The sequence below is a fragment of the Dasypus novemcinctus genome, chromosome 13 (assembly GCF_030445035.2).
Source record: "Dasypus novemcinctus isolate mDasNov1 chromosome 13, mDasNov1.1.hap2, whole genome shotgun sequence".
Taxonomy (NCBI): domain Eukaryota; kingdom Metazoa; phylum Chordata; class Mammalia; order Cingulata; family Dasypodidae; genus Dasypus; species Dasypus novemcinctus.
Window position 1 is genome coordinate 97,179,541 of NC_080685.1, and position 27,488 is coordinate 97,207,028.

General features: G+C 35.2%; 1 protein-coding gene across 3 annotated transcripts in view; it reads left to right on the forward strand.

The window, feature by feature from the left end:
• RCOR3 (REST corepressor 3) overlaps nucleotides 1-16,780 on the forward strand; it is a 58,332-nt gene extending 41,552 nt beyond the window's left edge. For 2 of the 3 annotated variants that reach the window (XM_058275160.2, XM_058275161.2), the window contains exons 10-12: nucleotides 5,521-5,578; nucleotides 13,414-13,655; nucleotides 14,126-16,780. In XM_058275160.2, the coding sequence (XP_058131143.1) occupies nucleotides 5,521-5,578; nucleotides 13,414-13,655; nucleotides 14,126-14,470 (645 nt within the window). In that variant the 3' untranslated portion in view covers nucleotides 14,471-16,780. The remainder of the gene's footprint in view (nucleotides 1-5,520; nucleotides 5,579-13,413; nucleotides 13,656-14,125) is intronic. The other variant, XM_058275162.2, reaches the window with a different exon arrangement.
• Nucleotides 16,781-27,488: the final 10,708 nt, after the last annotated feature.

A 27,488-nucleotide genomic window follows, 5' to 3' on the forward strand; every position in this document is an offset into this window, starting at 1 on the left:
AGGGTGGCACATTTTGTTACGCTTTGATTTGTTTTGGGTGGAGGTAGGTAGGTTGGGGGCAAAGAGATTGATCAATTCCAGGAAAGAAAAATAGTTTTAGTTGAAAAAGTAGTGTCTTTTGAAGCTAGAAATTTCCCCATCTTTGGATGTTCTTATACAAAGCTAGATGGCATCTTTTCAATACGGATGTTGGATGGAATTTTCAGTGTTGTGTAGAAGATTTAACTTGGTGATGTATTCCAGCTCTTCCAACTCAGAAAGAGTATGAATCCTTCCACTGGCAAAAATAGGAAAGATTTGAAAATGAAGCTAATTTAACAGGGTAAAAGATACAGTAAAGATGCTGAGTTCACTATAAGAATGTCAGAAATTGTTCTAGAAGGCTCTTGAAGGCCTTTTATTATTATTTTAAACAAATCAGTTTTATTAATACATATTAATAAAGCATATAGTTCATCCAAAGTAGACAATCAATGGTATTTGGTATAATTACATAGTTGTGCATTGATCACTTCAATCATTGTTAGAGCATTTTCATTATTTCAATAACTTTTATTATTTTTTAAACAACAGCATTTAAAATTGGGGTTTGCTGAAGAAGAATACACAGTAGTAGCACTTAGCTACCATAAATACCACATTATTTTAGATTCCTAGATATATTCTAGTTGTCTTTTCTTTCTTTCTTTTTTTTTTTAAAATAAGATTTATTTATTTATTTATTTAATTCCCCCCCTCCTCCCCCGGTTGTCTGTTCTCTGTGTCTGTTTTGCTGCGTCTTGTTTCTTTGTCTGCTTCTGTTGTCGTCAGCGGCTTGGGAAGTGTGGGCGGCGCCATTCCTGGGCAGGCTGCACTTTCTTTCGCACTGGGCGGCTCTCCTTATGGGCGCACTCCTTGCACGTGGGGCTCCCCTAAGCGGGGGACACCCCTGCGTGGCAGGGCACTCCTTGCGCGCATCAGCACTGCGCATGGGCCAGCTCCACACGGGTCAAGGAGGCCCGGGGCTTGAATCATGGACCTCCCATGTGGTAGACAGACGCCCTAACCACTGGGCCAAGTCCGTTTCCCCTGTCTTTTCTTTAAACAAATTTTTACCATTTCTTGGGTTTAAAAGAAAATATAAATATTACTAACATGAATCCTATAATTAAAAAAAAAAAATGTTGCCCTGTTTTTCCTTCAGTCTTCCCCTCTTCCACTGCATTTATTTGACCAAATGTATACTATTTAATCCCATAAAATTTCAACTCTCCCCTGCATTTTTCTGCCAAAGATTTATCTTCAAGGTTAACATTGGTGTTAATGACCAAATTCTTCAACTCTAACTCCTTAATTCCCTTTACCTTTTTCTGACCCCTTGATAAAAATGACTACCCCTCTTTCTTCCTTTAACTTTTAAGAGGTTAATGTCCTTCTGTAACTGTTGGGTTCTCTTCTCAACTATAATTTTCCTTTCCATACTTAAAGATAGGCATTCTCCAAGTTTTTGTCCTCAGAGTTCATTACACTCTCTCTCATTTCTCTTGGCGATATCAATCTCACCACTTCACCTATATTGAAATCAGATCATATGTACATTTAAATATAACACAAATTCAACAATAGGCACATGACCAAATAAAAGAATATGTTTAGTAACAGCAAGTATGGTGGTGCTGCAGTTCTATCTGAACTCCGTTTGTTGGGTATATGCCCCCAGAGTGAGCAGTCATGAGCTGGCACCTGTGAATCTATTATTCCTTTTAATCAGTCTCAGCTTCCACATACCTCTTGCTTGACCATCTCACTGAACTGGGTGAGATTCTAATATTTAAATATGTTTTTTAGTACACTATCCTAAGTTCAAGCCACCAGCTTCATCTGGAGTTTAACTGAAAAACCCATTCCAATGCTGGAAGTTTAACTGGCATAGTGGACTTACTGGGAGACTATATGCCTGACTCCATGCTACCTTTGTAAGGACATTTCAAATTTTGTTTTGTTTGGTTTTTAATTCATAAGCTGATTTTAGAACCTGGCATCTGAGTAAGATATGACTCTTGTATTCTTTCATAAAAATTTCCCAGGCCCTTCAAAATTGAGTAATTAAATCTATTTTAGTCTCAAGTGGAACCTGAGCTCCACTTGAATGCTTTGCCAAATATCTCATTCTCAGTGTATCCCAAATTAAATTCATTGTCTTAGCCTTGCCTTTCCACATCTTCCAAATCAGCATTTCTTGACTTCCTAGGTTCTTAATTGGCATCCCCCTTCTCTTAGCTTTCCAGACAGAAAGCCTTATTCTGCTTATAATCATACCCCTGCCCCTCCCTCCACACCTCCACAGCATATCCTTCCATCTCCAAAAAAAAAAAAAAGACATTGCTTTTTAAATTTAGTTTGAACTCCTCATCATCCTTGATTTTCACTTCACTTCCAAAAGTGGTCCTTACTGTATTTTAGTTTAGCTAAATATCATCAACTTTCTAGGCATATTTCCAACTTTTTGATAGAAGTCCTGATCTTCTCTACACATGGAATGCTTTCTCCTCATCTTTGCCTTTCAGAAACATCTGTTCTAAAACCCATCTTTTTGGGGGGAAGCAGACTTGGCCCAGTGGTTAGGGCGTCTCTCTACCACATGGGAGGTCCACGGTTCAAACCCCGGGCCTCCTTGACTCGTGTGGGGCACGCCCATTATGCGCAAGGAGTGCCCTGGAGTGCACCCCATAAGGAGAGCCGCCCACCACGAAAGAAAGTGCAGCCTGCCCAGGAATGGTGCTGCACACACGGAGAGATGACGGAACAAAAAGAAACACAGATTTCTGTGCCACTGACAACAACAGAAGCGGACAAAAAAAAAAATAATAAAACCCATCATTTTATTCTATGATCTACATTATAGGCATACTTAAAAATATATTTGTTGAATTTTTAAAAATTAAGTTCTTACCGTGCATGTTATTTCTCTTTCATTTTTTGTTTCCTTTGCATTAATAATGTAATACCTTTTCCTCCACCTTCTGCAATTTTACATTTAACAAACATCAGTTGATCAACTTCTGTTTGCTCAGGCACTATGCTTGATGCTTTTTTTATATCTAAATATATCCTCAGACCTAGTTATATTTAATCCTCAAAACAATTTGCAGTATAGACATTACAGGGGATCCTCTGTATGCAAATACTTACCATATCAGGGCAGCGTGGGGAAGCCAAAGTTGCCAAACATTAAAATATTCACTAATGAGCTGATCACTTATAAAATTAGACTTACTCCCCAAATCTCTCTCATTAATTCTTGTTATCTGTCCCACCCATTATATCAGCATCTTTTTTTGTCACTCTCTTGCTAATACAATGCAATTATAGCACAAATTAAAATGAACTTGCCCAACTTGCAACAGATGCAAGATAAAGTCTGTGCGAAAGCACTGGAGAATGGTTTAAATCAGCTACAGAATTGTTGACAGATAAACAACCAGCAGAATTAATGATTGGAGAAAAAAAGGATGATGACTTATAGGCAAGCAGTTCAAAAAAAAGAATCTGAGTAACAAAGAATTGAGAAGGCCTTGAGAAAATCATTGAAGCTTTCAAAACAAAAATGACTAAACCATGTTGCAAATTTCACAGCCAAAGATGTTATACTATTGTGTAGTCAGAAAAGATATGCCAAAAAAAAAGTCTATAAGCTAAATCATTAACTTTTTAAAGAAATGAACTAATTTTTGCAGCTTTTAGTTTTATATTTTAGATTAAATTGCAATAAACCCTTTATTTTTTCACCATTTACTATGAAATATTTGGCCCTGTTTTAAATTGATTCTAGTACCAATTTCTTTCGGTACCAAGGACCTCTTTTATCTACTTTTCACAATGTAGGTAGCATCAGATTGCCTGCATATTAATTCAAATATTAGCTGATACACCATTCTTACTACTGTTTTGGGGGAACATATATTTTAATTTCTAGTTTTTCCTCTATCATCTCCTTTCTCTTTTCATTTGTTTCTTTTCCCATTTTTAGCTTTGTTCACCCTTTTTCTTCTTACTGCTTTTCTATGTCCCTCATCATTTTTCCTATTCCTCCTCTTTATTTCCTTTTTAGTATTGTTCCTTTGCTTCATCACCAGTATCCTAACCTTGAATCTTTTTTTTTAAAGATTTATTTATTTATTTCTCTCCCCTTCCCCCACCCCACCCCGGTTGTCTGTGTCTATTTGCTGCATGCTCTTTATCCTCTTCTGTTGTTGTCAGTGGCACGGGAGTCTGTGTTTCTTTTTGTTGCGTCATCTTGCTGTGTCAGCTCTCTGTGTGTGCGGTGCCATTCCTGGGTAGGCTGCACTTTCTTTCGTGCTGGGCGGCTCTCCTTACGGGGTGCACTCCTTGCGTGTAGGGCTCCCCTACGCGGGGGACACCCCTGCATGGTAACCTTGAATCTTGAGGCTTGTCTACTCTTTGCTGTGTGGCCTGACTTGCCATCCCTTTTTAATCTTATTATCTGGAATTCAATTCTTTTTGTTTTAGATTTTTCCTTTCCTTACTCTTTTAATACTTTTTCCTTTCTCTTCTAATAATTTTTTTTGTAATTTTTGTTTCATCCTTTCTTCTGAATGCTTCTTACTTATGGTGATAAAGTTGTTATTACCCAGAGTCTGTGCAAACTGCAGAAACGCTTACTGCTAAGACTGGGAGTGAGGTAAATCCTAAACAACTCTTCTATACTCAAGCCTTCCTTTCTATTTTGCCCAATATGTCTGGATGCTACAACAGGCCACTTTATCTTGTAGCTCCTACTGTAAACCTTTGTAGGCTAGTGTACTTATTTCTGTCCTTCCATCTATTGCCAGTGGTCCTTGATTAACTAGGCAGTGGGTATACTCTAATGAAATTTGATTAGGTATTTAATAATATAATGTTACCACAATAGATACATCCTAAACTTACTTTTTGTTCATTTGTTTTAACAAAAATACTGGGAAGTCTTAGGAAAGATACCTATTTTTACAGTGGGTCACTTTTTGTTTCAGAAAATTTAAAGAAATACTTTAGAGCTTAGACCTGGTTTACAGTGCTCATTTGTACCACTGTTGTAGGGAGGGTAGGGATAGGTTTAATCAAAATATGATGGGAAGAAATTTTAAAGAGATTTCTAGAGCCTCTCTAAAGAAGAGAGAGTCTCTTAAGACATTTAAAACTAGGCTAAAATTAATATCTGCAGTGTGTAATAGGAACATTGTAGTCAGATAATGGGACAACTACTCTAATAGATTTTCTCAGGTATTAATGTCTCTGACTAGAGCATAAATGCAAATGTTGTTCATTCCCAAATTGGTTCATTTTATTTTCACATTATCTTTCTGTGTGGCTAAAAGGTAACGCAAAGTATATATTTATAAATCCTACTAAAAACTGAATCTTTATAAATCAGAATTTTAGTTATATCTGTGATTTGGTGAAAAATTAAAAAAAAATAAGCACTTTTGAAAAATGTCTGTCTTCATATCCTCATTAGGAAACTTCTCTTTAATTTTGTAGTCAAATCAGAAAATTAATGCCCGTTGGACCACAGAGGAGCAGCTTCTAGCAGTGCAAGGTATATTAAAGATAAGCAGTTATTGTTATTAATAATTATCTTTAACTTGTCATGAAAGGTGCCTGCCATAGTTCTTCCTTCCTTTGGAAATGGATCAAGAAAGGGCTCTTGTGTTCACCACAAAGTCCTGGTGACCAGGAATTCTTTGTTGTATTTGTGGATGTGTCTCTGACTCATTATATAGTGAGTCTGTGTGCATTTCAGGTCATGAACAGCATATAACACATTCTTAGCACTGAATAAAATGATGGTGATGACAAGCATAGACATATCACTTGGGCCTCTGCTTTCAGCATTCCTGCATTTGGGTTCATTCTTATTGTATCATTCATTGATAACTTATAGTTAAAAGCATAAATGAATTATGATATGTTTCTGGTTTCTGTACTCTGTATGATAGTGTTTCTCTATTTGATAAATGTCAGGTACTAAAAATATTAATTATATACTTAACTTTCCAAGTGTCATAAACTTAGGAGATAGGCTACTGAATGCTTAGCATCATGAATTAAAAGAAAAATTATATATAGCATTTTAAATGCACTACTTGTGTATTGCTTTGTCGAATTGTGTGGCAGAAGAATTTTGAATTATGAAGAGCATTGGGCAAATTGGAAGCATTATAAACTTAAATTTTCTCATGTTTTGAAAACTTAAAGAAGGACAAATTATATACTTGTATGCAGTATTCTGTGTTGTTGTTTTGGGGTTTTGTTTTGTTTTGTTTTGTTTTTTTCCTCCCCTCAAAATAAACTGTTTTCTGGCTGCTATGTAATTTAAGCTTTGGTCTATATTTTGTTTCTTTTTAGCTGAGCCCTCTTTGTGTTGAGTACTAATAGCTTTTCATCTAGATTAACTACTGTGAAAGAGCAAGGCCCAATAAATGTGTGTATAAACAGTCTAGCAGTGAAGTATGTAAGCATGCCTTTTAAAATATTTCCACATACTCATCAGAGAACATAGTTAATGTAAAAATGATGTGCAGGCATTGAACCTGGGTATGTATACTTTCATATATGAGAATAATGTAATTAAAGATTGACTGATGGCAGAGCAGATGTATCTCAGTGGTTGAGTGCCTGCTTCCCATGTACCAGGTCCTGGGTTCAATCCCTGGTAACTCATTTAAAAAAAAAAAAGATTGACTGATGAATGACTCTGCAGTTTGGATTAGGGAAAGCGAGAATTATCCAGCCAGTATGATTTGAAAATGTCTTAGTGGGTGCCAGCAGGATGATATCAGCCCTCCATTTTGTCCTATACAGCATAACACAGTCATTTCATAATGAGAAATACCTGATATTATGGAGGCAGGGTGCTAGATGTGCATTGAGCACATCCATTATTGTGAACTATGTTCCTGAATTAGTAAGAACAAGGTTCAGATCATTTATAAGGTTCAATGATAGCTGTTATAAAATTAGAAATTGACAATTTACAAATTTATATTTTCAGTGGCTGTTTTATATTCATTTAGAACTATGACAACTTATAGCTCTAGCATCATTATTTTAAAAAGACATTGCTTTTATTCATAGAAAGCCTATGTGTCCCTCCATTATAATTACATAGCCCATAAGAGCTGAACACTGGTTTCCAGTATTCAGTTGCTTAAAGGTCAGTAAATTAATCCTGTACTCTTGTATAAGAATTATCCCAGTGATAGGATTTTCTGAAGATCTCAAAATCTGAGCTTATGTTTCTGTATACTGTATTCAGGATTTGATGTTCTGTAGCACTGCTTTAGGTGGTACAGTCCATTGAAGCTTATGGCTGGGTTGGATATTAGGCAAAGCTGCGTTCAAGGGAAGAGGCATTTGCAAGATTTCTATATATAGTTTGAGCTGTATATGTGGACATTATCTCAGCTGGTAAATATTTAAAGAATGGAATAACATATAACAAACATAGTCTCTGTACTGAGGCATTTTCCCTATTGTTATGCATATTTTAAAAATAATCCTTAAATAAATTATACTAATATAGGAATTTGTATGCATGTTCTTATAATTTTGAAGGCACACTATCAATAAGTATTAATTTTCTTTGCTTATATTATTTTGAGTGTTTGGTTTTTTTTACTTTGGGTTTTTATTTTGTTACATAAAATTAAATAATATAAAGCCATTTGTGTCCAAAGTAGTTATTTTAGAGAGAATTAAATAGTGCCTTTTTTTGTGTCACGTACCCACACATTTAAATAATGCTGAGGGAGTGCATGTGGCTGCAGTGATTGACCACCTGTGTCCCACATGGGAGGTCCCAGGTTTGGTTCCCCGTGCCTTATGAAAAAAATAAAAGCAAACAATAAGTAAAACAAACAAAAAAACCAACTCAGGGAAACTGATGTGGCTCAGTGGTTAACCACTGACTTCCCACATATACAAGGGCCCATGTTCAATCCCTGGCCCCAGTACCACAAAAAAATAAGTAAGTGAATGAATGAGGTCCCATGTTCAATCCCCAGCCCCAGTACCTCAAAAAAATAAGTAAGTGAATGAATGAGGTCCCATGTTCAATCCCTGGCCCCAGTACCTCAAAAAAATAAGTAAAAGAATGATTCCAGTCCCAGGTTCAATCCCCAGCCCCAGTACCTCAAAAAAATGAATGAATGAATAAATGAATGAATGAATGAATGAATGAATGAATGAATGAAGCAAGCCCAGAAGTATATCTTATAAACAGTGTAATCATATAGTAATATCACCAGTACCTCAGTGTGGTTAAGGTACATAATTGCAGTATCTATTTTAATGTTTATAGTTTGCTCTCCAGAAATATTTGTTCTAGTGGACTCTTGTTTTTGTTTTTTTGCTGCTGTTGCTGCTGCTTTTTTTAATGTTTACTTATGATAAACTTATATGTGGAATTACTCTTATAGCCATTTCAGTTTTAAAAGTAATAATTATTTACGTTTGATGTTAACATGTTTTAATTTGTATAGCACTTTATATTCAAGACAGACATTCTGATTTGACACTCATTTGTTAAGGGCTTTATTTTATCTTGCCTTATAGTAGATTACAGTGACTTGGAGAAATAAATATTTACTGTAGTGAGATTTATACTCTACTGTTAAATAAACATTTTTGTAGTAACTCTTTTAAAACAAAATATATATAAAGATTTCCTGAAGCCCAAATATATATTTACCACCTCACATTCCTATCCCATCCACTCATGTTGTTGTTAACTAAATGCTAATCATTTAAATTAAGGTTTTCCCTTCTTTCTTCCTTAATTGAAAGGGGGAGATACCATTTTCAGACCAAATAGGAATGTCTTTATCCTTTTGTAATCTATTATGTTAATTCCAGTTCTAGCTGTGTTGTAACTTGAACAACATGGTTCAAGAGTGCCCAAGTGGAATATAATAATATAGATTATTTAATCCCTTAAAAATATTTTGTCAGGAATGGTATTTCTACAATTTCTTTCACCTGTTCCAGCCATAAGTACTTATATTTACAATTATAACAAATAGTGAGACCAATTTTACTCTTCACATTATTTGCTTTAGTGGTGAAATATACTTGTTAGTAGCTTGCGGCATATGTATAAATATAAATTTTTCTAATTTATTTAGTATTTTAGAAATTACCCTAAAGGCAAGCTTTTGTTTTTAGCAAGAATTAAGAAAGAAATTAGATACTAGATATATTTTATCTGCAGCAAATCAAACAGTTAGTGGCTGTTTTAAAAAATAAAGTGTGGGAGGGGCAGAAGCATGGCAAACAGTACTTGCCATTTTTATTGCAAGTTGCTTCTTAAATGTTTGCATTTCCTAGTTATTCGTGCTAAAAAAAAAAAACTAATATGCTCCCCAACCAAAACATTTGTGCTAAATTAGCATAAACAGCAACAAAACTTCCAGTTTATCAAGATATCAACTTTAATTTTTGTTCTTTTTTCATTTTGCCTGACTTCTCACATAAAACAGGAAATGATAAAACTATGTTCCAATGAGTTCAGCTTACCATTTAATGTTACCTCTCTTCCTGTAGTTAATAAATCCATTCCTTTTTAAGAGACATGAAGTTGCAGGTCTAGAAATTGACTTCTTTTTAATTTTATCTCATACTAACGAAAAGAACTAGGTTGGTTTAATAGTTTAGAGAGATTTGACAGTTGATAAAAGCATAGGGATTGTAAGCCAGTATGTGAAGTATCAAAAGGAGGTGGGATAAGGAGATTCATTCCTTTCTATATAACAGGGACTAGTTTGCTTAAGAGAGTTTTCTGTTAGATACCTGTGTGAGATCCGAAGTATAATTGTCAGCCTTCTGGTGCTCCTCAAATAATTAATGATTCAAACTTCCAAGCATTTTTGTAGTGGAAGTTAATTTATAAGGAAGGTGGGAATGTAAACCCCCGAAGAGAAAAGATAGGTGATTTTGACTTTTTCAGCCATTGCATAGTTGTCTGTCCCACTGCTGTTCATATCTTTCTCACCTTCTTTAATTCTGAATTCTTGGAGAGATTTACAGGAGGTGGGAAGAAGTGTACATTTCCAAATGGTTTGAATTTAAAAGTTACTTTATTAATAGAAAAGGACCATATCCCTGGAGTTTCTGGTTGTCACTATATTCCTTTTATTTAAAAAAAATAGTTTTGAAAAATTAATGTTTCCCACTTATCATACTAATTTCATGCTCTTTTTAAGAAAATTTGCTTTAAAGAAGCAAGAAAAAATATTCCCCAAAATTTCATTACCCAGAAGCATCTTGTCAACTATTGATATTTCAACTTTTTTTTTTTTTTGGTAGGCCAAAGTCAAATTTTAAAAATAACTTCTTAAATATACCAAAAGTAGGTATTCATGATAGGCTATCCCTTCTAACTAAAAAAAGTAAAATAAAAATTTCTATGATTGCATGCCCAGACTAGGGAACACACCATATTATAGCTATTACAAATATTATATAAATGCTCCTGAAGTTACTATCTTATTAGCCATAGCTCAAAAAACATGAATGGGTATTTTTGGGTTGGGTAGTATAGTTGGAAAATGTGGGTTATCATAAAATGTAATGATAACAGAATAATCTAATCAACTGTACCTTTGTGTAAAGTCCCAAGTAAGACTATATATTAAAGACTACAAGGTATCACCTGCCAGAGTTGGAAGCCCAGTTGTTTTATTGTAGCTTTGAAATATTTAGAAATTTGACAGAAAATAATTTTTTCCTCTCCTTGGGAAATTTATAATTTGCTTTATGCAGGATACCCTTAAATTTTTATTTCTAAGATCCTTGAAAAACTAACCTCTTGCCCTGAAGGTGAAAAGTTCTGTTTAGCAACTGATTTAAAGGGACTTGAGCCTTTTACATCTTCAGGAAGGAGGGTTGATTTAATCATCTTATTTAACTAACGCCCTTACTGATAAGGTAAGCAGATTGCCTTATCATAAACTATAAAACAAAATAAAACTTTTGGGCTGCCTTTATCCCCAGGTATAGATTGGAGCTGAGAAAGTTCTGATGCTGTGTTTTGTTAAAGTTGATTGCTCCTTATTACTGCTTGCTAGCTTGTCCTCCAGAAGAGTCTTCTGAAGGAGCAGTTCCAGTTAGTTAGTCTTTTCTTCGGTCATTGTTTGACTAGAGTCTCCCTATCTGCCAGCTACAGTACAGAGTTTAAGAATTCCATCTTCTAATCAAACCATCCTGTTGAGTAGTGTCATTGAGAGTGTGAAGGTGATGAAGTCAGTTATCTATGCTATTTCTAGTTTTAGGAAAAATTAGGAAGAAAATTAGAAAGAAACCTTACAGGAAAGAAAAATCAGTCAGGTATTTCCTGAGTACTTCCTGTGTACCCAGCACTTCAGTGATATGTATTCCACAGGATTTTTTTACATCATTGCACACAGAAAATGAAATTTTGTTCCAATATAGTAGGACAAACAGGTGAGGTTGCTTGTGTCCAGAGCTGATTGCCAAGGAGCCTTTGCTGGTTCCAGACCCTGCCAGCTATCCTGGTGGGCTGAGGAGATTAATAACTTACTTTAAGTTTATGACTGGGATCCCCAGCCCTACTACAGAAGTCTGCAATATGGTCTGATACTTAAGATTTTGCAGAGTAAATGATACAAGACTGATAATGCATGAATTAATAAATACACAGACATTTAACTCAGAACCTAGGTGACTGGGAAAAAGTCCTCAAAATCTAGGGTCTCTGGAAAAACTAAAATTCCTATGGGAAATAGTTCTGGGTTTTGGGTCTGTAATTTTGGAAATGTAACAATATTGGTGACAAGGTGAACTCCATTGAGCAAGAGAAAATAAAGGTGGAAGATCAAAAGGAAGAGAGTCAGAAGAGGGGACAGTTAAATAATGGAATGAGGCTTTGGGATAACTTAGTGGTAGATTTTGGATTATATTTTGCTAAACATATAGTTCCTGAGGGTTTTCATTTCTAAACTCATGTATTCAAAAAGGTTAGCCATTCTAGAATGTAAATTAAGTATCCCTTATGAAAATTAGTACATTAAAAGAACAGTATGTCTGGTTTCTGATTAGTAGTTACTCTTCAGTGCCTCAGTCTCCAATTTAATCTTTAAAAAAGGCACAGAAACTTTTTAAAACATTTCCCTTTTCCAAATTCTACGGAGTAGAAAATTACTTGAATATGTAACAATGACTCCTACTGTGAAATGACTGGATTTTTATTGCCAAATAAACCCTCAGTGGAACCAAGTCAACATTATAATTCAGACTTAAGTATGAAGTCCAAACTAGAAATCCGTTTATGGGTTTAAAGAGAATTTATTTTGATAAAACATTGTAAACAATGTCTGTGGACCATTATTATTTGATTGCTGTGCATGTGTGTTTCCCTTTGAGAACAGAGCAAATAAGTTAAGCATATAAACTCAAAACTCTTCCATTAAAAATGATGTTTTAAAGTAGCCAGATATTTTGTGCCAGTTGATATCAGCAAGAATATATCTAGCACCTCTGCTGTGGTATTAACATATTCTTATGAACTACTTTTAGAATTCCTTCAGAGCTGTATCATCTGATTTATATAAAGTTGTTTTAAGTTCCATAGATAATTGGATATCTTTGTTATCTTCATTATAATAAAGTTTCATAAAATAAAACTTCTTAGATTTTGACTAAAACAAGTGCTCTACAAGTAGTCACCACTATAATCTTAAAATCCTTCATACATACAGTCCTTAGAACTCATTAGATGAGTTAAAACCTAACTCTGAAGAATATCTTCCATTTTTTATCCATTAGATTGTGATGATTCTCCTGCTTTTTACATTTAAATTTGTATCTTCTATTCCTTGGTACCCTGGTGGGATAGACAAGTAATTATTTTGAAGTTAGTATTAAAACCAAAATTACAATGCTTTTCTTAACGGGGGAACCCTAAGACTACTCACTCAGTCCATGGAGGGGATAAAAGAGAAGGCTCATTCCCATCCAGTTTTGTTTACAAACGGTGTTGCTCAAATTTAGGTGACTGGCTACTAGGGAAATAAATGAATGTGGAATTGAGGATGGAACAAAGAATTCAATGCTTTACAATAAATGGACTGTATATACTTGAGAGTTCAAGAGAGGATTGGAGAAAATGAGTATGTAAAAAATGGTAAGTTTCTGATTGTTCAGTAGAGGGCAAGTAGCTGGCTTGATGAAATGACGTAATTGATAATTTTCATCCTGTGACCCTGATATCTTAGCCTCTATCTCAGAATTGAGAAATGAGCAGAGTTTATCAGAAAGGATTTTCATTGCTGGTATCTTTTGTGTGTGCATGATGTGTAGTACACACAGCTCTCCTTATTGATCCTTCACAGGTGTATTATTTACTTTGCCTTCCAGGTGTCCGCAAATATGGTAAAGATTTTCAAGCTATTGCAGATGTAATTGGCAACAAGACTGTTGGCCAAGTGAAGAACTTCTTTGTAAACTACAGGCGTCGGTTTAACTTAGAGGAGGTATTGCAGGAGTGGGAAGCAGAACAAGGAACCCAGGCTTCTAATGGTGATGCTTCTACTTTAGGGGAGGAGACAAAAAGTGCTTCTAATGTGCCATCAGGGAAGAGCACTGATGAAGAAGAGGAGGTGTGTTTGTGTATGGAATTTGAGCTAATATGAGTTGAGGAATCACCATTTTGTATGGTGTTCTATAAGGTTAATTTGTCAGAGGACAGCTAAATGAGCATGAAAGGTTGACAATACACTTAATCAGTGGTGCATTTCTCGTGACTCTTTAAGTCATAATGACATGCTAAGTTCTGATCCTAGAAGAATGGAGAGTGTATTGTTCTTTCATAGTCTTATTTTTATTTCCAGTGTTAAGCTGTTTACTAATAAAGATGCCTGTTTGGTAGCCTCATTGCTTTTTCGGTTTTTGGTTTTTTGTTTTGTTTTAACGTTTAAAATAAAAGAAGCTTGTGCTTCCAATAAACACTGGTGTTATGTTTTGTTTCGTTTTGTTTTGATTTGTTTTTCCTGTGACAGCCCAAACTATATTGTATTAAGTTCATTACGAGCCATCATCTCATAAATGTATTTTTGTTTCTCACCTCTAGGCACAGACCCCACAGGCTTCTCGGACTCTGGGTCCATCACCTCCTGCCCCATCATCCACTCCAACACCAACAGCCCCCATTGCCACTCTGAACCAGCCTCCACCACTTCTTCGTCCAACACTGCCTGCTGCCCCTGCTCTTCACCGGCAGCCTCCTCCACTCCAGCAGCAGGCTCGGTTCATCCAGCCCCGGCCAACGCTAAATCAGCCTCCACCACCTCTCATTCGCCCTGCTAATTCTATGCCACCCCGTCTAAATCCAAGACCAGTGTTGTCCGCAGTTGGTGGTCAACAGCCACCATCACTTATCGGAATTCAGACAGATTCACAGTCCTCACTGCACTAAAAATTAAATTGGACAGAGTTGCAGTAACTTTTCATACCATCACACCAATATTCATCTGACTGATGCAAAAGAGGGAAAAGAATAATTCTTCCTAGATACTGAGGCTGCGAACTAGTTTCTGTGGCAGTGGAATAGCATATGTGGATGGCTAAGAATTTTTTCAGTTCACTAGACTAAAATGTTATACAACAAAAAGCCTCCAGTTAGCCTCCTTTCTGGAGTGTATGTTCAGCAACGTGATCTCATAAGGAAAAAAAAAAGATTATCCTATATACCAAGTTTTTTTTGTTTTGTTCTTACTATATTTATTTTATTAAAGTTCTTTATATTCTAGCCTCTTCATAGTCAAGGCTCTTAGTATATGAATATTGATTTAGGAATTGTGATAACTCCCTAAGTGTCTTAAGTTAAGGATGGTTGACTTTTTTTCTTTAATTTAATATTTTTTTAATAAACATTTTCCTATGTTAGGAGTGCAAGAATAAATAGCCTGCATATTTCAGATTTTGACATATATTCATTTACTTTATGCATATACTTTAATGCATATTAAAGAAATTATAGCTTCATATCCCCTTTTTCAAAAGTGTTGCTTTTTTTCCTAAAGGAATTTTAATGTATTCCTTTAAAAGAAAAAGCAGTTTAATCAATTGCAAAGCAATTATATGAAACCACAAAGAATGTACTGAATCTACTAACCCTTTAATATTCAGTTTAGGGTCTTAGTGCAGCGTCCTTGTTTAGAGGTCATTGGCCGAGCATCTACCAGTATCAGGATTAGAATTGGAGTAATAATATCACATACAAACAAGGACTCGATATGTTGAAGTACAATGTCTTTAAGTTCCTTGAAAGTGAAGTTAGTTTTGATTTTTTTTATTTTATGTTTTTAAATTCTATGTGCTTTTAATTAGTAGTTACCTATACTTGGGAACTTTAGAAGATAATTATATTTAATCAGTTTTGTGGATGGTGGTTATGGAAGCATTTATTTGCAGTACCCTTTTTGTGTTTAGTTTTTTCTGAACTTAAAGTTGCCCTCATACTTAATATGGTCTGCATTTAATATAAAATATGTTTTCATGGTAAATCTCTATTGTACTGTTCGGACACATTTGTGTATTCCTTGCATCTGACTGGTACTCGTGGGTTTGGTTTAGGGTTAGGTCATCAACATTATTTCATAAAATAAATTGAAGAATTTGTTCTGTGTTACCTAAAGATGTATCAGAATACTGTCACAATTGTGCTGTTAATTAACAATACTGAGACTCCTTTTTCTAATGAAACAAAAAGATGTTTCAAGTCTTCCCAGTTCAACACATAATCATTAAGTACCTACAAAGAATATTTTACAAGTGATAGTATTTCAGCAATGTGTTACTAATATTTTTGATACAAGAATTTCGTATTGGAATCATGACTTGTGCAAAAGGATAGATCACTTAGAATACTGTACTGGTGGAATACAAGGTTAAATGTACATCCACATTTTCATTACATTTACAACTATGTCATGAAATGGTCAACATCAAAGGCCTTAATTTATGTTTTGAGAGGCCCTGTTTTCTCAAAATATTGAAAAAAAAAATAGTCCCTACCTTTGGCTCTAAAGCATTAAAAAGAGATTTAAATTTATTGATTAATTTTAATTCAGAAATTTAGACCACTTATTTCCAGAAGGATCCTGACATAATGTATCAGTCTTTTTCCAAGATGGGTCCTTTTCTTTCTCCTTAGATCATCTCAAATAGTCCTTGGCCCTGGTTAGTAACCATATAAAATCTAAGTGATTTAAAATTCTTAATGTTCAAGAATTTATACATATTTTTACTTTAAAAAGCCATGGTGGACAATTATATCTTAAAAGATATTATCTAAAGCATTTTTGTAAGTACTTAGATCAAGTCTTGCATTAGTGCATACAATACTTTTACAGCTTTTATTGTCTTGTCAATAGACCTTCAGTATACAGTATGTGGGATATGTCAGTTAAGTTGGTCAGCACTAGCATCTGTCTAGCTGTTCAGTATATTGTAATCCACTTAAAATCTCTTCTATCCCAGACATTGGCCAAGGTGCTGCATCTGAGGGATGTGCTGTAATTTGATTTGTGTACATGAGAGCACACAGTAGAAAAATCTTAGCTTCATTAGTAATATGACATGTATATAGTAAGATGTCTTTATCGTGTGCTTTGCATATTTTGTAAATATTTTGCACGTCATTTTTCTTTTTTGTTTAAGCAGTGTTTGGCCTGGAAGAGTGATATGCTTGCTGCTTAATCAAAGGATTAAAGATTTAAAGATATCTATGTCTTCTATTTTTATATAATTTCATGTTGTATGCGGAATTTAGGACCTCTTTACTGTGAAATTCTAAATGCTGATTTTTATAAAGCAAAACCTAGAAATCTTCTCATGACCATTTTTATTAATTTCAGGATTATCCTTTTTTTAATCTACACCCAACTGTTTTTTTTTTATTATTATTACTTAACTAAAAATAAATTACTGTTGGCACATCTGGTAAATTTAGTGAAAAATATTGTTCTATACAATTTAATTCTAGTGTAATCTGGATGGAAGTAAAGGTAAGTTATAAGCAAAACTTCTTAAATTTACAATTAAGTAAAATAGAATGTAAATAAAGATGAGAGAATGTAAAATGCCATCTTAATATAGACCTGCATTCTTTTAAAGAGCAGATATAGGGAGCACGCAAAGATGTGACAGTTATAATTTTCAGAAAATATTAAGAAATATTGCAAGCGCTTTGGTTAAAGTACCAACTTTAGTTATTAAATAAGTTGTATTATTTTATCAAAAGAATATTAGTCATAAATATTAATAATTGCTGACCAGTTAACACTGGAGTATCAGAGTTGCCTTAAAAAGAAGAATCTGATTTAGAACTCTAAGCAAGATTTATCTCTTTGCATCCCAAAATAGATGCTGAATATGTTCTGATTACAGGACCAAAAAAATTAAAATATATATTGTTCAACTTAAACATTCATAAGAGGATAATAAATAATTGTAGAAAGAATCCAAGAATCAAATTTAAGAAAACATCCTATAGACTGTTAGAAAATGTCTACGTAAATTTCATCTCATTTTCTGACAGCTGTTTTATGAAAGTACATAAACTGCTTCATCTTAGAGAAAAAATAACTCTTTAAATGATTGCCTTAGTATATCTTCTGTAGCAATATGTTTTAGTAACAGTGGAGTTTGGGGTTTAAACATTAAAAGAAATGCTAAGTGTGTGATCTAAATAGATAAAGTAAATTGTTTTTCAAAAAATTTTATTTCAGTGACTGCTCAAGCAACTACTCACAGGAAAAAAAGCCAAGTTGTCCTGTTTGCCCTTTCCTACTTTCTCATAAGTCCTATACAATAGCTTATGGGAGTTACAGTGAAGAAAAGAAATTTGTGTCGGATTGAGATGTTTGCAAATTTTCATTACCTGAATTTAAAGCAGACTATTGTCTATTATATTGATAAGGGAATGAGTATTTACAATGTCGTAAGTTCTTAAACTTTAGAATCCTAAAGCTGGAACTTGGGTGAACAGGGTCTCTGAGGAAGATGGGGATGTTGAGTGGAGGTATCTTGGAGCAGTCTTCATGGTGTAAATGATATTAAAGTAGAAGTCTTGGAAGGCTTCAATAATGTGTTTTCCTTTGCATTATTTTAAGAAAAGTTAAATTTTTATCTGTATGATTTAATCTGATTTAAACATACAAGGAAAAATAATAACTAAGAGGATCCTGGAAAATACAACACAGATATCTCTTGAGGTATATGTCTAGTTTACTGCCCAGAACAGATCTCTTATTTGACAGAATTTGGCTTAAAGAGGCCTTACCAAGACCATTTTTTGCTGATGTGCTGATTCTTCAGCCTTTCCAAAGAGTTTTTATGAAAATCAGAATCACTGAGAGGGCCTTGTCATTTGGCTTATATGTGCAAAAGAGTTTTACCTCTACTTTTAAAATGATTATTATTTTTCCTTCATGTTATCATTAAACTGGTTATTGGGAACAGATGTAGCTCAAGCAGTTGAGGACCTGCTTCCCGTATGGGAGGTCCCAGTTCAGTTCCCAGTGCCTCCTAAAAGCAAGCAAAAAAGCAAAAAACAACTGGTTATGATTTGTAATAAATGTCCTCATGAAAAATACCATTAGTGAAATAGAAGTGCATAAACTAATTCTTAAAGTTGCTTCCATCTCCAAATAATAAAAAAAGATAATAGCAGCCCTGCCGAACCAGTTACTTAACCTCTTTGAGCCACAATTTCTTCACCTTTAAAATTGGAAAAATTATATTTGCCCTATGTATGTTAGAGGTTTTTACAAATTCTGCATATATCCCAGCCTTCTTACAAGGAAAATGTATATTTGTCAACAATTTTAGAACTTTATAATGCAAAAAGATTGAATTTCAGTTCAAGATGGCAGATTGAATATACTTGTTTGCTTTTCTTCCTTTCCAATCATACCAAAATGACAAGAAACATAAACAAAATAATCCCTAGCCAAGCCAGAAAGCCGAGAGAGGTGCCACTAGCAGATGGGAATAGGTTTATGACAAAATCGCACAAAACTAACTCCATAAAGTCAAAAATAGTGCTGGAGAAGTTATATTCTCAGAAGAATCCCATGATAACCTACAATTAGAGGTGGGGCTGATGGAACAACTCTCAATGACTTGCCCCCAGGTATTCATGCCCTTGTGTAATCTCCCTTTCAGTGTGGGCTGGATTTAGTGACTTGCTTCTAACTGATAGAACACAGCAAATGTGATGGGATGTCACTTCAGTGATTAGGTTATGTAAGATTGATTTCCATCTTGTTAGCAGACTGTCGACTTCTCTGCTTTCATGCTTTGATGAAACAAGCTGCCATGTTGGAGCTGAGTGCAGTCTCTAATCCACAGCCAACAAAGAACTGAGGCTCTCAGTTCAACAACGTGTAAGGAACTGAATCCTCCCTAAAACCATGTGCGCTTGGAAATGGATCCCTCCCTTGTTACGCCTGGAGATGACCAGGGTTATCCAGCTGATAACCCTGACTGTATCTTATGGACAGACCATGAAACAGACTCAGTCAAGCCATGCCCAGATTCCTTATCCACAGAAACAAGTCATTAATGTGTTTTTTATTGAGCTGTTAAGTTTTGGGATAATTTGTTATGCAACAATAGCTAACTCAGTGGATAAGTATATGCCGTATTTGCACTAACCAAAAAGTTGGAATGAGTATATTCATGTCAGACAACATAGATTCCAAAAGAAATATTATCAGGATTAAAAATGGTCATGTGATAATGAAAAAGTTGTCAATTCATCAAGGGGATACCTGACAGCTGCAGAAAGAAATAGGCAAATCCACTAGTAAAGTCAGATTTCAACACCCATCTCTCAATAATTGATAGAACATGTAGACCAAAATTCAGTTAAGAATATTCAAGACTTGAAAAACTTTTACCTACTTGAAATTTATAGATCTTTCCAACCAACAACAGCAAAATGCACTTTCTTTTATGTGCACATGAAATATCTCCAGTGCTGACCATATTCTGTGCCATAAACAAGATTTCAAAAATGTAAAGTGATTCAAATCATCCAAAGTATTTTCTCTGAGTATAATGGAATTAAATTAGAAATCAAGAGAGAGAAATCTTGGAAATCCCCAAATATTTGGAAATTAAAACATTTCCGAATGACTTGAGTCAAAAAAGAAATCACAAGGGAAGTTAGAAAATACCTTGAACTGAGTATACGTGGAAACACAATATATCAAAATTTATGGGATGTAGCAAAGCAGTGCTTAGAAGGAAATTTATAATTTTAAACATTCATATTTTATAGGAAGAAAGATCTATACTCAATAAGCTTCTGTCTTAGAAAGCTAGAAAGGAAAGAGCAAACCCAACTCAAATAATAAAGATCAGTGGAAATAAATGAAACAGATGACAGGAAAATAGAGAAAATTACTGACACCAAAAGTTGCTTTTGAAAAGATAAACTACTGAAAAAACTTTTAGATAGAATGATCAAGTCAAAATCTAGAATTAAAAGAGGTCGTAACTATATATCCCACAGAAATTAAAAAGGGAATATTATTAACTTTATGTCCCCAAATTTGGAAATGTTTATGAAATGGACAAATTCATACTAAAACTCTCAGAAAAAAAATAGAAAATCTGAAACAAGTAAAGAAATTGATTTATAATTTAAAATAACATGTACACACCCACTATTTTTTTTTTAAATGGAGAGAATTTGCAGAAATAGGAACACTCATTCATTGTTGATGGGAATATAAAATGGTATAGTCACTGTGGAAAACAGTTTGGCAGTTCCTCAGAAGGTTAAATATAGTATTACCATGTGACTTAACAATCCCACTTCTAGGTATATAACCAAAAGAATTGAAAGCAGGGATTTGAACCGATACTTGCATAGCAATGTTCATAGCAGCATTATTCACAATGTCAACTGCTCATCAACAGGTGACTGGATAAACAAAACGTAGTATATGCATACTATGTATTATTATTCAGCCATAAAAAGAAATGAAATTCTGATACATGTGACAAGATGGATCAATCTTGAAGACATCATGTTGCTTGAACTAATCCAGACACAAAAGGGCAAATGTCAGATGATCTCACTGATACGAAGTAATTAGAATAGGCAAGTTCATAGAGCCAGAAACTAGAATACAGTTTACCAGGGGCTGGTGTGGAGGTAGGGAATGGGGAGAAAATGCTTAGTTGGTACAGAATTTCTGTTTGGAGTGATGGAAAAGTTTTGATAATGGGTGGTCATAACATAACATTGTGAATGTAACTAGTACCACTGAATTATATATTTGAATGTGGTTAAGGGGGGTTATAGGTTGCATATGTGTTCCTAGGGAAAAAAAATAGGACTGTACAACACAAACAGTGAACCCTAATGTAAACTAGGGACTATGGTTAAGCGTTTATTATAATAAAACCTTTCTCAATTGTATTAAAGGTACCACACTAAGCAAAGTGTTAATAAGGAGAACTGTGTGTGTGAAGGGGAGTGTATGGGAACTCTATATTATCTGCTTTATTTGTCTATAAACCTACAGCTGCCCTGATCTTTTTTTAAAAATCACATTTAGTAAAGTCCTGGCCACAAACTCTTTCAGAAAATACAACTCATTCATTGAGAACAGTACTACTCTGATTCCAAGTCATACAAAGACATCACAAGAAAAGAAAACTTAAGACCAGTATTTCTCATGAACAGAGATACAAAAATCCTTAAAAAATATTAAGAAATCAAATCCAGCATCATTTTTGAAAGTATTATACAACATAACCCAATGGTGCTTATTCCAGGAATGCAAGTTTGGTTTAGCATCCAAAACTCAACTAACACAATACACTTTTTTTTTTTAACCTTAGCCCTATTGACATTTGGGTTTAGTTCATTCTTTGTAGTTCCTGGTAAGATATTTAGCAGCATCTTTAGCCTCTACCCACTAGACACCAGTAGCACAACTACCCTACCCACCCAAGTTTGACAATCAAAAATGTCTCCAGACATTGCCAAATATCCCTTGGGGAACAAAATCAACACCATTTGAGAACCTCTGTAATACATTACATTAATAGAATAAAGGTCAGAATCCTTATGACCATCTTGGTAGACTTTTGACCAAAAACTCTCAAAAAATTTGGTATATAAGGGAACTTCCTCGACCTGATAAAAAACATCTACAAGAAGCCTACAAATAACACCACACTTAACTTAATGCTTCCTCCCTGAGATTGGGATGAAGGCAAGGATATCTGCTCTCACCATTTCTATTCAACATTTTACTGGCAGTTCTAGCCAGTGCAATAAGGCAAGGAAAATAAAGCCATAAAGATAGGAAAGGAAGAAATAAAAGTGTCTTTATTTGAAGATGGTGTGATTTTGCATTTTAAAAATCCTAAGAAACTTCCAAAGACCTACAAGAACTAATAAGTGAGTTTAAGAAGGTCACAATAGGGAAGCAGGCTTGGCCCAGTGGTTAGGGCGTCCGTCTACCACATGGGAGCTCCACGGTTCAAACCCCAGTCCTCCTTGACCTGCATGGAGCTGGCCCATGTGCAGTGCTGATGCGTGCAAGGAGTGCTGTGCCATGCAGGGGTGTTCCCTGTGTAGGGGAGCCTCACATGCAAGGAGTGCACCCCGTAAGGAGAGCAGCCCAGCACAAAAGAAAGTGCAGCCTGCCTAAGAATAGCACCGCCCACATGGAGAGCTGACACAAGATGACACAACAAAAAGAAACACAGATTCCCCTGCTGCTGACAACAACAGAAGAGGACAAAGAAGACGATGCAGCAAATAGACACAGAGAACAGACAACCAGGACAGGGGGGAAGTGGAGAGAAATAAATAAAAAAAATAAATCTTTTTAAAAAAAAAAAGGTCACAGTATACATAATCAATATGAAATAAATTGTAATTTCATATAATATCAATGAATGATCTGAATATGGAATTAAAATATTCACAAAAGCATCAGAAGAATATTTAGGAATAACTTTAACAAAATATGCAAGACTCATCCACTGAAAACCATAAAAGATTACTGAGAGAAGTTAAATAAGATCTACATAGTGGATATCATGTTCATAGATTGGAAGACTCAATATTGCTAAGATGGCAGTTCTCTCCAAATTGATTTATAGATTCAATCCAATCTCTTTCAAAATCCTAGCATGCTTGTTTTGAACAAATTGACAAGCTAATTCCAAAATGTATATGATAATCTAAAGGACCTAGACCAGTCAGTCAAAGGGGTACTAATGTAAAATACCAGAAATCAGTTTTTGTAAAGGGTATTTATTTGGGGTAGGAGCTTACAGATACCAGGTCATAATGCATAAATTACTTCCCTTACCAAAGTCTATTTCCAAGTGTTGGAACAAGATGGCTGCCAATGTCTGCCAGTGTTCAAGCTTCCTAGTTTCCTCTCTTCGCAGGGCTTGCTTCTTTCCAGCCTTAGGGTTCCTTTCTTCCCAGGGCTTGCTTCTCTTTCCTCTGTGTGCTTACTTCCCATGACTCCAGCTTAAGACTTCAGCATCAAACACCAACATTAGAAAGCCTCCAACTCTTTCCTTTGCCATGACTTTTATCTGTGAGTCCCTACCCACCAAGTGCCCTACTGGCACAAGAGGTTTACTTGATTAAGTAATCAAGTAAATCTCTGAATCCAATATAATCTAATATGTCTAGAGGAAAAGACAAGTTTACAAACATAATCCAATATTTCTTTTTGGAATTCGTCAATAATATCAAACTGCTACAACCAGGGTCTGTCAAACTTTTTCTGTAAATGTCCATTTAATAAATATGCTTTCCAGGCCACAGTCATTGTTGCAGTTACTCACCTTTACCACCGTAGTTTGAAAAAAGCCACAAACAATACATAAATTGAATGAACTTGGCCATGTCCAATAAAATTTTATTTACAAAAAGTTGTCAAATCATGCCTTAGATTAGCCAAAACAATTTTGAAGAAGAACCAAGTTGGGTGATTTACACTACCCAACTTAAATACTTATTACAAAGCTGCAGTTATCAAGACAGTCTGATATTGGTGTAAAGGATGGACATACAGATCAGTGGAACAGAAAAAAGAGTCCAGGAATAGACTCATGCATATATGTTCAACTGATTTTCAACAAAGGTGCCAAAGTAATTTGATGATGGAAAGGATAGTTTTCTGCAGATAGTATTGCAGATCAGGTTGCAATTAAAAAAAAGAACTTTGATCCTTCTCTCACAACATACACAAAAATTACCTTGAAATTGATTATAGACCTAATTATAAGTGCTAAAACTATACATTTCTAGAAGATCACAGGAGAAAATATGCCAACAAAACTATGATCCATAAAAGGAAAAGTTGATAAATTAGATTTCATCAAATTTTAAAAAATTGCTTTACAAAATACATGATTAAGGAAATGAAGGGAGTTCTGGGAGATGGCATCTGAGTAGGCAGGCCTGACTCCACTTTCTCACATAAACAATTGGCAAATAGCTAAAAGCTGCCAAGGGACCTGTATTGGGGGTTAGCAGAACAAGACAGTGCTGTACATTTCCCAGGATGGTGAGAGACAGAGAAGAACCCAAAATAACAAACATGAGTTACCAAACCCTGGCAGTGGCTGGGAAGGGCTCCCACCCCCACCCTCAAGACATTAAGCCTGGATAAAACCCCTGGCTCACTACACCTGACCGGGAGGGGAACAGAGGTCTTCCTCACTGCCAGCATTTACAAGGGAAGAGGGAGTGTGAGTCAGTGGGCTTTTCTTCAGGGAATTCAGCCCTCTTTGAATCTCGGCCCTGGTCAGACAAGAAAGACTGGAAAGCGGAGATTGAAGTAAGCTCCTCTGTGGGAACATCCGCCAACAAATGCCATCTACTGGCCAGCCAGGAAGTTGCACGGAGAAAAACTGCTTTTGGTTTCTCTAAGTTCCTTGGGAGAAAAATCTATGCCCCATTAGTGAGTCCCTTGCCCAACTTTGTTAACTAAAGGTGGGAAATTTTTTTTCCCTTTTTTGTTGTTGTTGTTTTCTTTTTTTTCATTTTAAGCTAGGTAATTTTAAAGACTTAGTAAGAGTTGAACCAAAAATCAAAGAAGAGCTGTGAAAAAGAAAAACAAAACAACACTAGGCAAGAGAGAGAAACTGACGATCAGAATAAATTCACCAACATATTCAGATGCCTAGACAGCAGCAAATAATTATAGGTCATACTAAGAAACAGGAAGAGATGGCCCAGCCAAAGGAATGAACTAAACATCCTGATGAGATACAGGATTTAAGGCAACTAATCAATGATAATCACACAAGTCTCCTAAATCAGTTCAAAGAATTGAAGGAAAATACAACTAAAGAGATAAAGGATATTAAGAAGACATTGTGTGAGCATAAAGAACAATTTGAAAGTCTGCAAAGGAAAGTAACAGAACTTATGGGAAAGAAAGACACAATGGATGAGATTGAAAATAAATTAGAGGCACATAAGAGTAGAATTGTTCAAAGAAAAAAATAGTGATTTCAAGGACAGAACATATGAACTGGAAAAGACAGGAGAACAGAAAGAGAAAAGAATGGAAAAAATGGGACAGGGTCTCAAGGTATTGAATGAAAATGCAAAACACACAAATATATGTGGTATTGGTGTCCCTGAAGGAGAGAATGGAAAAAGAACAGAAAGAATATTAGAGGGAAAAATGACCAAAACCTTCCCAACCCTTATGAAAGACATAAATATCACTATCCAAGAAGGCCAATGCACCCCAAACAAAATAAACCCTAATAGACCTATTCTGAGACACCTACTATTCACAATAACAATACCAGAGATAAAGAGAAGATTCTGAAAGCAGCAAGAGAAAAGCAAAGCATCACATTTGAATGAGCCTCAATCATTTCAAGTGCAGACCTCTCATCAGAAACCATGGAGAAGAGAAGAAAGTGGTGTGATGTATTTAAGGTATTGAAAGAAAAGAGCTACCAGCCAAGAATTCTGTATCTGGCAAAACTGTCCTTCAAAAATGACAGTGAGTTTAAAGTACTCACAGATAAAAACAGAGAGTATGTTACCAAAAGATCAGAATTACAAGAAATACCAAAGGGGTTGCTGCAGCCTGAAAGGAAAAAAACAAAGGCAAGAGGCTTGGAGAAGAGTGTAGAAATGAAGATTATTAGGAAGGGAAATTAAGGGGTAAAAAGACAGACAATGGTAAAATAGAAAACAGAAAGCCAAAAGACAAAATGAAGTAAGTAATGCCTTTACAATAATAATACTGAATGTTAATGGCTTGAACTCCCCAATCAGAAGACATAGAGTGATAGAATGGATTTTTAAAATGAGCCATCTATACACTGTCTACAAAAGACTCACCTCAGACCTAAGGACACAACCAGGTTGAAAGTGAGAGGTTGGAAAAGACATTCCACTCAAATAGTAACCAAAAATGATCTGAAGTGGCGAGACCAATATTGGACAAAATAGATTTTATTTTTTTTAATTTTTTAAAAAGATTTATCTATTTTCCCCCACCCCCTCATTGTCTACTCTCTGTGTCCATTTGCTGTGCATTCTTCTGTGTCTGTTTGTCTTCCCTTTAAATGGCACTGGGTGCTGATCCTGGAACCTTCTGGAGTGGGAGGGAGGTGCTCAATCTTTTGTGCTTCCTCAGCTCCCTGGTCTGCTGTATGTCTTATTGTCTCTCCTCTGTGTCTCTTTTTGTTGTGTCATCTATCTGCGCCAACTCTCTGCTTGGGTCAGCTTGCCACATGGGTCAGCTTGCCTTCACCAGGAGGCCCTGAGAATTGAACCCTGGACCTCCCATATGGTAGATGGGAGCCCAATTGCTTGAGCGATATTTTCTTCCCCAGAATAGATTTTAAATGCAAACTGTCAAAAGGGATGAAGAAGGTCATAATGTATTAACAAAAGGGATAATTCACCAAGAAGCAATAACTATAATAAATATTTATACACCTAACTTGGGTGCTCCAAGATACATGAGGCACACATTGACAAAACTGAAGGGAGAAATAGGTATTGCTACAGTAATAGTTGGAGACTTCCACACACCACTCTCAGTATTGGGTAGAACATCTGGACAGAGGATAAAGAAGGAAACAGCTTGAATAATATGATAAATGAACTAGACCTAACAGACATCTATAGGGCATTGCACCCCAAACCGCAGGATATACATTCTTTTCAAGTGCTTATTCATTCTTCTCCAAGATAGACTATATGGTGGGTCACAAAACAGGTCTCAATAAAAGTTTTTGCAGATGATTTATTTATTTTATTTTATTTTATTCCTTTATTTTAAAAAAAAGGGTTTAGATTACATAAATGTTACATAAAAAATATAGGGGATTCCCACATACCCCACCCACTCTCCCTCCCACACCTTCCTCCATTAACAACATCTTTCTTTACTGTGGTA